This window comes from Varroa destructor, unplaced genomic scaffold (genome assembly GCF_002443255.2).
Source record: "Varroa destructor unplaced genomic scaffold, Vdes_3.0 BEIS01000002.1, whole genome shotgun sequence".
NCBI lineage: Eukaryota > Metazoa > Arthropoda > Arachnida > Mesostigmata > Varroidae > Varroa > Varroa destructor.
This window is the reverse complement of record NW_019211455.1, coordinates 2,556,200-2,567,650: the sequence shown is the minus strand read 5'-3', so window position 1 is coordinate 2,567,650 and position 11,451 is coordinate 2,556,200. Positions and strand designations below refer to the sequence as shown.

Below are 11,451 nucleotides of genomic sequence, written 5' to 3'. Positions count from 1 at the left end.
TAGCTAACGAAGACTTCATCATAGTACGCTTTACTCAAGTGCAACGGTATAAAAACGAAACGTACTACTTAGCACTCAGCCATAGACCGTGTCCGAAAAGAAAAACGACCTGATAACGCAATGTGTGGGGAGAAAAATCCAACTGCGACGAGAACGAAAAAAATGACTATATTTCATACAATTAGCCTAACAAATACGTACGCAGAATCTCTATGATGGCCTTTTGTAAAAGGGAACACTGAATTTTGATAGTCCCGTAGATAATACAATCATAACTTAAACTATTATGCTGTCACATTAGACACTACCCTGAAACGCCTTACGCGATGCACGTAATTTTACAAAATAGAAAAGTACACTCCCAATAGAGGCAGGACGTATAAATGACAACGTTTTTATCCACGTATGTCACGTATTTATTATCAGATTAATGAGTTAATTAATGAGATCATAAGTAAGTTTAGCCAACTTATCGTCGGATTGCGATCAACCAGCAGCTATCCGTAACCTAAAACCGGACTAACAAATAAAATGCATTATACTGACACGGCAATGATGCAAACTGGAACGAAATACGCATTTGACGATACCGATTATGAAATCCGTATTTCAGCATCTTATCAGAGCCCATCTATGGTATTTTTCAGAATGTCTGTGCATATAGATAATTGAGTAGACAGAGCACGAATGTTTCTGTTAACCTCAAAATTATTTTTACCAAATACGAATAAACTGTATCAATCATCTTCACCAGCTGGATAATTCTGAGAAATACCGTGATGAAGCAACTTAGAAACGATTACCTGCACATTAGGCGGCGTCTGGAATGAATGTCAGTCATTAACGATATCCGCTAGAGCGAAGTGCCATAAAGACTTTGCAATAAATGGCACCACAGTGGGTTCAACTGATAGTAAACTCACCACTTAGCTGCAGTTGTTCTCCGAAGGCAAGAATTCTCTGCTTTAACTCCGCAGAGAACCGCGATATTTAATTCCTAGTGTATTTCATATGTTCCTGTTGCTATTAAAATGCATATAACCAGTAGAATGTGTAATAGAAAACGCATTGGCTATATTAGGGTAACAGGAGAGGAGTTGAGCTCTCACACTTTTAACGTGTCACTTCGATTTCAGGGTTATTCCCACGTCCTGTAATACGTGCGTAGTATACAGGTTACAGTCCATTGGGGCTAAGTTCAATTTCGCCGTTTATCTGTCCGATGCGAATTGTTCCTTTAAATCTCTTCGGAGCCTGTTCTTCTTGGTGTTGTTGTTCCTGCTGTTGTTGTTGCATTCGCTCAAATAGTTGTAGTTTGCTTTCGGCCTGCTTCCTTTTTAACGCTTCCAGGTTGGCTCTACAATCAAACATTAAAGGAAGAAACCTGACAATTAAATAAGAACCTCGTATATGGGGAACTTACACCCTTGAAAACTCCAAGAATGTAAGAAAGTTTAGTTTCTGGCGTATATGTTTGAAATTCTAAAAGCTGTGTTGTGGGATGTATGGTAAAACATTTATCAAAGGTTTATCGATCCATCACCTGATGCTTCTTGCAAAAGGTGCCACCTGAACCCTTCAAAACAAACTATTCATGACCAATCGAGCTCAAATCAACTCTCTGATGCGTTTTTGTTGTTAATGTTGTCGTTATCGCATGCGTCAGTTTATTAACAAGATCAAAAAATGCACGCTTTAAGAAAGACTGATTAAACAAACCGCTTTAGAATCGAAAATTTGTATGAAAGAAACAAAATCTCATCTGTTTCAGCGATTGTAATTATTCTTATTGAATCATGTGTGGCTCACAATCTGTCATATTTGTCCGAAGCCGAGACGATGATTTTAGAAGTATAGTAGGCCCTTTACATTGTGTCTATACAGTATATTTGGCATGAACAAAGCGTTGGAAACAAAATCCTATTGTTAACCAACCAGTAATAATTGTTTACCATGGAATCTAACAAAACGCTCAGCTTTTACTTTGTCGAATAAAAAACGAAATGGCGCTTCTATAGACATTTATTCATGCGGCTTTTTGTATGAAGCAAGTTAAACCGCGTATAACTTAATTATTAGCGCATGTCAGCACGTCCTTATCAAGCGGTTGCCACTCGCACACGACATTTGGTAACACTTTGAGCTTTTAGTCCTTACCGCTTGATTTAAAAGGACGCTCATTCGCAACAGTCGATTCCGACGTGTCGTATTATTGTTGACTTCATGTCGAGGAAATCAATTCTAATACGATGCTTAAATAGAAAACGCTACAAGTCTTCACCAAAAATGCCGGTACATATATATCCTCAAAAGAAGTAGTTGTTATTCGGGAGAAAACCGCCAAAGCGTGTTACTCTTTCTCGCCTATCCATAGCAATATCAGTGCGTATAATTGACATAAAGACATCAGTCTACAACACTAACTAGAATTAGCCGAGCAAATGTCAGTCTTTTCAGTCGTGGATCTGGAATAGTATAAAATAAACGATAATAGAATTTTAAAATTCTCATGAAATCATTTCATCAGAGATTAATAAACGCAAATTTATAGCCTCTTAAATGCATGAATTATTGGTAGTTCTAAAAATGCTAGCCAATACGTTGGTAATCCTTCACTAAATAGATGAACGTAATCCGTTTCATCAAATGGAATAGGCAACCGCAAACTACAATGTCTATTGCCGTGATAAAATCGTCCGCTCAATAAATAGGGGACTATTTACATTATCATTTTGGGCACACTTAAAGAAACATTTATGAATGCACGCTACCATACACTCGAATAACGCATGTTTTCAATGTCTTATTATTGGCGAACAGCTTTACCACACCATACACAGATCCCTTGCGATCAATACGCGGTGTTTATATACCTAATTTCTGTGAAATGTTAGAAGTTAAGCCATATGAATACTATCGTAAGTTGTTTTCGAGCTACGATACCCCTACGATCTCCATCAAAGCAGCCACTCACACCAATTCTTTACATCGGTTACACGTACCTAAAAGACGGACATATCAATGATACCTTTTGCCGATTTAGCTTGCATGCAATGCACAACACGCCGTAACTCTATCAAAAGTATGCCCCTCGAGAGAGCACCCAATATAGTACTACCTAATACCTAAAGCTCCACAAGCGTATCACAGTTGGTATATCAAGCCTGCTAGGGGAAGATTGACTTGTAAAACGCAATGCTTTACTTGAAAGGGATGTGCCTTCGCTTGTACACAAGCCGGCTACAAGTACAGGTGTAGGCTGCGTGTCCATTACAACTTGCGTTTCGTTCCGTCGGCGATATTAGTCCTGGTCGAAGCTATCTCCCGATGGACACACCGTGCAATAGTAGTGTGGAACGAAGTGATTTAATAGCTAACCCGTACAAGCAATCGCATTCCCTACCCTATAGAGTTTCTATGACATAAACAACACCTGGTACAAGGCAAATATGATACACTTAATAAATATAAACAGCCCTCTTTTACATAAGCCATATGATGCACTATGCATCCGTGACAATGGCAAAAATATAACGGTTAGCCAATATACCGATTACCTCCTGCTGATAATTTTTAAACAGCACGAACCTATCGGCAGAGGTGGGAGATGATTGACCATTAAAACTGAGGTAGTTGAAGTTTGCTGGCGCATCCCTCGCGAGAATCGACCATAGCTTCGCCAACAAATTTTGCCATTGACAACGTTTACGAGTGCATATTATCTTTTCACTGTATTTGTACTTGGTCAATCCCATTATGCTAAACTACAAAGCTCACACTGTGAACGTGAGCCACAGTAAGTTGTTGCAATTCTTTTAAAGGAAGCCATTTCATGAATTTGTTCACATAGAGTAAATAGCTTTAGAGACACAAAGAATTCTCTTGGAGTTACTCGAACTGAAAAGTAAATGGAACATTATGCACTTTAAGGATGAACTATGGGTTGGTTTCAAATGAAGTGGCATTCGTACAGTTTAATAGGCGTTATTGTTTAGCAATTCTAGCTAAGCCGATAGATACGAAACAGATCTGTATAGGAATAATACTAGATTGGACTAAGACAAATCGAGTGCACCTGGACGTCCAAGCTCGCTGAACAAACTAAAATGCATCTCCGAGAATAACCCCACCCAAAACACTACTCCACTTGTATAGCTACTTGTCATCCTCCATAACTGGCCTTACATACAAGTCGCAAAATATTGATTTTGTTTAAAAACAAAATATTTGAAATTACTTCTCTAGTTAGCTTCAGATGTTTTCATCTATAAAACTATTAATATCCGCTATATTGATGGATCCCTTTGTTATTTAGTCCGTGCCATTGAGGCTTAACACAGCAAACTTTCCCATGTCTGATACCAATACCTAATTCGCTCTAGTTAGCCTACTTAGAACTCACTGCAGTGAGTTCGATATATATCTATATCTATATATATATATATATTAGCTAGCCTTCATTGGCATACATATTGAAAATGTACACTATGAATAATTCATCAGCTGTTGATAGCCATGTTCGGGTCAGTGCTGGGACTTGCCTGGCCTTGGATTCCTCGGCGATGTGCGTGAGTAACGCGATCTGATCTTTCATCGACGCATTTTCGCTCCCACTTCCGCTAGCTGTAGCGTCCTGGAAACCAACCGCATGCTCTCGCTGACCAATCGCAGGAGTATAGCCTGATGACCCGGTTGAAAAAGGTACGTGTGTATCCGCGATGAGTTTCCCAGTCGATGCCGTTGTTGTTGTAGCCTTATTAACAACAGACACCAGGGGGGGCGCTTGAACTGACGGGATCTCTTCGGTCCTTCCTGAGCCCCGAGCCACAGTTGATGCAGCAGTTGCGTCTGTCGCTCCCTTGTGTTGTTCACCCGACGCTGCCAATTCGGCTGCTTTTGCTGCTTGGGTCGTATAGCTGCGAATTTGCTGACGGAGTTTGTAGATTTCAGCCTTCAATTCGCGAGATTTGCCGTCTAGATGTGCGAGTTCTTTCCGAAGCTTTACGTTGTCCTCCTGAGCTCTCGAGATGAGTGCGACTTGACCGCGTAGGTTAATTATTTCTACATCTTTTTTTGTAATCGCGTCACGGAACATGCGTAAATTTTCTGAAAGCCTACTAAACTTAGTTTCGTACTGGCTGACTTTTTCCAGAAGCATTTCGTTAGAGAGCTCTTCGCCGTTATCGTCACACAGCACACCTCTACTGCCGTGCCCTTCTCTTCGATGACCCGCAGTGTCTTTCTGATGGCCTGCTTTATCGTGCGGCATCTCTTTTGTCCTGCAATTCTCGTCATTACCGTTCTCGTCTAGAAATCCATTTCGTTTCTGACCTAATGTAAACGGTCGGGTCGAGGTATCGTGTGAATGGTAGTGAGGTTGTTGTGGATTGCCAATCAAACTGGATGCTGCCACCGACTCCTTTTGGAGCTCTTGCAGTTGATGGAGATAGTCATTCCTTTCCATACGAATCATGTTAATTTCGTGTTTATATTGAGCGATGACTCCCTGCAATGAGGTGCATTTTGAGTTCAAACGGTCCACATTTACAGCTAGCTCTTTTCGGGCCGCTTCAGCAAGTTCGAGCTGCTTTCGAAGGTCGAGTTCGGGCACTATTGACGCAGTGCTTGACTTAACACCGGCAGATTTCTGAATAGCTCGAAGTTGTTCGATAGTGCGCTGAAGTTCAGTATTTTTTTCTTCTAGAAGCCTCAGCTGAAGGCCGCTACTGGGGGCATTGTTTACATCGTCGGATCCGCCTGCCGCATATCTTACTTTACCGCTCTTAATTAGCTCAGTCAGCCGTTGAATCTCTATATCGCGAGTTTTTATTTTCGTCAGAAAAACACCGGTCTGGAGAAATTGCCTGTCGAGATCACCGATAAGTTTTCTATTCGTTTCTTGTAACTCGTGCAGCTGCCGATCAGCGTAGTGCAACAAATTCAAATGTTCTTTAGATATATCCGTATCCCATACACGTTGCAGGACACTGCTTCGGGGAAGTCCCTGGATTTGTTTCTCAAAGAACTCTATACGCTCATCGTAAACCTGCTTTTCCTCAGCGGCTGCTCGTTTGATGCTCGTCAGCTCGACTTCCTTTTCGGCCAGCTGTAGTTTGTAATGCATAGCATTCTGCGAATATTCGACATTTTGTCGCAGAAGATGATCTCTATCTACGGCTTGCTCTTTGAAATTATTTAAATCTTGAAGCAATGTTTTAATGACGGAAGCACAGCTGGACGAACGTACCTCATAACCGTGTTTCAATAGATCTTGCCGAAGTGCGCTATCTAGTTTATCCATTGAGTAGTGCTTAGTGTTGTCTGAGTTACAAAGTGAACGTCAGCGCGAGTGACGAAAAACAAAAAATGACTGCTAATAAGACATTGCTGTTTGTTGCGGTGCGGAGTGAAGTATATTTCAGGGACTTGCATAAACACACACATAGAAAAGCTAACACAAATAAGTTAACTTATTCCAATGGTGAAAAACTTTCATAGACAATGTGATGAACACAACGTAACTGAGTGGTAAAGAAAACCAATTATAAGTATAATTAAATGCATACAGCCTAAAAAAAACTAACTAAAACATAACGGTGCCACTTCCCTCCAACTGAACAAATTTGAATTATCGAATGAAAACACGACTGTGGAGGGCGCCATGTTATTGACGCCGCTCTCACTGGGCTGCCTTTAACGCGTCGCCATTAGGCACCCACTTGATCGAGTCGGTCACAACAATATGTAGTCGAGAAGGTCATGGTACCTGCAAATGGCACAATATATCCAACAGATATACAAATAATTATTCGGGAAGAAAGTAGATTCAAATAATACAACATGTTATTTACATGTCGTTTAAGACACGTTAGTAGGTACTGGATTTTGAAAGTTGGCGCCTGTTTAGACAGTCAATAAACGTTTTTTTCAGTTAAAAGATAGTTACAAAATTGAAGCGATTTATTTTTATGTAATTATACAGATTGCCTCATCTGATATAATATACATACAAAAGGTACAAACAGTTCGAAGTAATACATAATTGAACGTAGATTTCTTTTATATCTTAGGCTACACAGAAAATTAGATACTTATGGAGCTAATTTTAAATCATTTATTGTATTACGGATATTAGGTATGAGAAATTCACCGGCACAGGTTTTTTTGAAACTACTTTGTTTGGCTCTTATCTCGATCTAGTCCAACCAATCAAAAGGCAAGTTTCATCCATACGCAAATACCGTTAATGCATCTACATAATTCGATTACATTTAAGTGTAATTTTACTTATACTTAATACATATGTGGGTTGTTGTATCCAACTGCCACTTTTCTAGCTCACAGCTGTGGAGTAATCTGAATTTTTCAAAATAAAATTTTCTCCCATCTCAGCGCATTTAAGACAGTAAAAAGATAGTACATATCACTATACTGTTATAATATCTACATAAATCGCTTAACGTCCTTGCTCAATGAGAGATGTCACGCATTGTATCAGAGAATGTTCGACGATACAAAGCGAGCATCATTACTTGATTAAATCGATTCATTGGAAGTTCTAATATTTACATTACACATTATAAAATTGTCAAGCAGAAAAACGTTTTAGCACAGTATGGCTTTTACCCATGGATTTTTGGGTTAGGGGAGCACCACGCTTCTACTGTGCCGCTTCACGGAATGGCGCCAGTGCTAATAATCAGTCGTCCAATGCTTTACTTAGAACCACAGAGCTGCGAGCGTCACCTTCATGTTGCTAACGGGACAAGACCGTATCGAGCACTACAGTGATTACTATCCAGAAGTAAAATCATTTTGAGAGCCCAATTAAGTATAACCGCAATGTGGATAACTCGGGTTTGCTCTCAGTCCTGAGGAATCCAATTCCAGCTGCCTATCAGACCTGTTCAGCAAATTTCATACAGTCTCGCCTCACATGCACTTTTTTCTAGTTATAAAAAAGTAAAATGACTGTTCGAAATTCGCTAGCAATTTTTAAATAGAAATTTGTCAGTTGCTGATACCTCGACCTTCTGAGATACATCTTTGAGCTGCTTTGATCGAACAGGTTGTTTCTCCCTAAAAACATTCACAGTAATTCGTGCCGAAGGAATCTAGCAAAGGTTCTTGAAGTTTTATGCCATTAAAAATTGTATTTCTCTAAGATGGTTTTTCAGAAATGCATTTTGCTGAATATTGCTACAGGAAAGATCTATAAGAATGTGGTAAAAATATGTGAAAGAGATTTAGCAATTTTCCTTAAGGTTGTTGGCATATACCGATTCTGTGAACGCAGGCTATTTAGATATTTATGAAGTGGTCCTTTTTATCCTATAATAAATAAAATTAATTATATTTTTTTATATATAATATATACAATGTATAAAAAAATAATATATAAAATTAATAATATATATAACAGTAAAATAAAACGAAATTACCATATTTTTCGTCTACTTACTGTGGCATGTTCACAATTTATACGAAACAGAAGTAAACGAATAATATCTTCGTCAGATCCACCACAGCGTTCCGGTGTAACAGAAAATAGACAGTTGTAATTATTGAGGCGTATACTTATCCCCTTTTTGCAGGTAACTGCACAGGAATCACATAGGCATGTTTCTGTAACTCAGGCTGAAAGGACATCGTAGTGAAACAATTAATCAATAGGTTTTTATGGCTGCATAATGTGTATAAGAATAGAACAATAAATTAATGTAAATAAGGGGTAATTATGTACGCGTAGCTAATCAGGCTATGTCATTATCGAATTCAGCTTTATGCTGGATATAGAGCATACGCCGAACACTATAGCAGAATCAATATTTCGTTAGACCATTGTAACTATGACAGAACTGTGCCATAAGCTGCATGTGTGGTTCCAGCCACAAGCAGTACGAATTTTCATGTTTAAAGCGTAATTCATCGTGTGCGTAATACGCCTAAAACAAAACTGCTTTTCTAGCATCAAAGCATTAGACTGAAGTTTGGCAAACGCGCATCAACGTAATGTTCATCGACAAATGCCTACAGCGTGACCTCTAGGTAACAAATGGTCGTATGGGCATGGCCCGTGGTAACGGGTATAGGTCGAACGGAACCTGAAATTCCTCAGCATATGATATGAAATATTTATGTTGCCAGCGCTTCTCTAAGTGCCACCTGGTTTCTTTAGTAACCTATCAATATGCTTATATGTATCACATCTTGGATCAGTATTGGCATGCCGTTGCGGTTCGTGCACTCATCTTAATTAATGCTTTCTTATTTGGAATAGGAATAATTTCAAATTATTGGGATTCGAATATTTTCGAATTTCGCTGGCTTCTAGATATATGTAGTTGTTTGCTTTTTGGCGCTACGTGCAACTCGAGCATTTACTCTCGGCCTCGTGAGACCTCTCGGGTTCATTCATATGATGTTTATTCATGTGCTCATACATGCAGTATAGTGTATGTACATATATGATAGACATATATACACACGTGGTATGTATGTGTACGTAAAAGCATACGCGATATAGTATGACCGCGATTATACACAAAAGGCTTCTAGTGGCTGGCAAAAGTCTTTTTTGTTTGTCCACAAATAGCGGCCACTATTGAAAATGAAATCAGTATGCTTAGCTAACGCAATCTGCGGCTTATATAATGGGAAGTAGTTGCAATCTTTCCAGACGACTGTCCTTGAAAGACTATTACAGGACAAACGAATATATTAGGATGAAGGTGAATAGTTAGTTATAGGTTGTTTATTCGCTAGAACCAACTGAACTAAATCGTTCCTAAGTAGTGCAGAAATGATGTCCGCGGAGCAGCTTCTGCTTGTGAAGACCGGCTAGCGCAGAACAGGTGGAGTAACCCGAAACAGAAACAGGTCGAAATACAAACGTGTGTAATAGAGGGAACCCACAGGGTGGTAGTCATTTTATCACCACCATCATGTTGATATTGCCCCAACCCAAACGCGTTCGGATACTCTAAATTTGTAAAATCGAAGACAGCTTCGCCATCTTATTATATAATACTGCTCTACCGCAAAGGCCTTCGCGCTTAGATAGATTAAGACGGTACAATCTGGAACCGTTCAATGAGTTCATGCTTGATTCTGGATGTAGTTATATGCTCTACGCATAAATCGACGCCTATATACAAGAGTTTACGAAGAACCAACGATGTTCCATTTCCTTAACCTATAATTTTACTGTCTGTACTGTTGTGCGACTTTTTTTAATAATGGAATTTTTTTTTTTGTTTCATAGAAGTCGTTAAAAAGCAATTACTCTAAGAAAATGTACTGTATTTGTCAGATATGGACCGCGACGAAATTTGTCAAATATGGTACTGTTTGTCTGGACTACGAATAACTTTCTCACACCTCAAATACTTTTGTGATTACCTTATCGCCATTGTTGATTCGTTTACACAGTCTCAGTTTCTTTCGGTTGACATTAGGTGCTACTAATTGAGCCTACACACTGGATCATTGTGATTGTGTCTGCGTCAAAAATAACTTTGCAAATCATTACATCGTCGAAATCACTGATGACCACAGAAGTAATTTCTATATTTAATGCAAATCCATGTTTGTCTCTTTTAAGATTAAGACGTCACACTTGCTGAAAATAAGTGTGACGTCTTAATCTTAATAATATAGAAATTTGCAAGAGATTATACTTATAGCTACCTTCCGTGTTGACGCAAATCTCCAAACTGTCCGCACACAATCTATGTCATGAGGTCTACCTGTATAAAAAGCTTCATACCTACGATTAATGTGCAGTTATCCGTCCTGGACAAGGCCTTTAAGACCTACAGACGCAAATTACCGTATCTGCAATAAGCATTTTTAATTTTTACAAGGAATTTCGTGTTCTCAAAATAGCTGATGTGTATTGTAGATCTTTAACCAACATTGAGAGATCTTTTTGATATTTCTCTCTCACTGACGCTGAAAGTTTAATATAGTAGATACAACAAGAACTTATTACATACAAGATGCTTAATTCGAGCTTATTGGCCGTTTATGCATCTTTGTATGTTTGAAAATATTGATCTATGTGATTTTTCTTATTTTTATGTTCTTAATTGTGATTGATTTGGTTTAGTTATTATAAATTTCAGGATTTATATGGTATAAATATATATATATTATATAAATATATATATAAAGCAATATGGTAGATAGATATAGTAAAATAAGGGATACTAGAGGGAGTGAAATATAGATGTAGTAAAAAATATACAATAAAATCAACGAGCATAATTTAATAATAACGAAATACACCTATATTGCCGGATAAGTATAGGTTATATCCCAACGTGAGTAACTCTAGTTTTTCAGGTAGACAAACCAAATCGCATACCAGGGTTAGCTATTTAGTAGGCCCCATATATTCATCCAGTCGCAGAGATTTGAGTGTATCATATGTCTCCAACGTGGAATCAC

The 11,451-nt window shown here is 38.6% G+C and overlaps 1 protein-coding gene across 1 annotated transcript; it reads right to left on the bottom strand.

The window, feature by feature from the left end:
* Positions 1–365: 365 nt before the first annotated feature.
* On the bottom strand, positions 366–6,736 carry LOC111245423 (uncharacterized). The gene is made up of 2 exons (XM_022793778.2): positions 4,542–6,736; positions 366–1,357 (listed from the first exon to the last, which is right to left on the bottom strand). Exons 1-2 carry the CDS (start codon positions 6,299–6,301, stop codon positions 1,177–1,179), a joined length of 1,941 nt encoding a protein of 646 aa, XP_022649513.1. The 5' UTR covers positions 6,302–6,736; the 3' UTR covers positions 366–1,176.
* Positions 6,737–11,451: the final 4,715 nt, after the last annotated feature.

Excerpts from the sequence above, each read along its gene's own strand:
- LOC111245423 (XM_022793778.2), bottom strand. The coding sequence starts at position 6,301 with ATGGATAAACTAGATAGCGCACTTCGGCAAGATCTATTGAAACACGGT. Across the intron at positions 1,358-4,541 it reads GCCGAGGAATCCAAGGCCAG|AGCCAACCTGGAAGCGTTAA; the intron begins GCAAGTCCCAGC and ends GTTTGATTGTAG.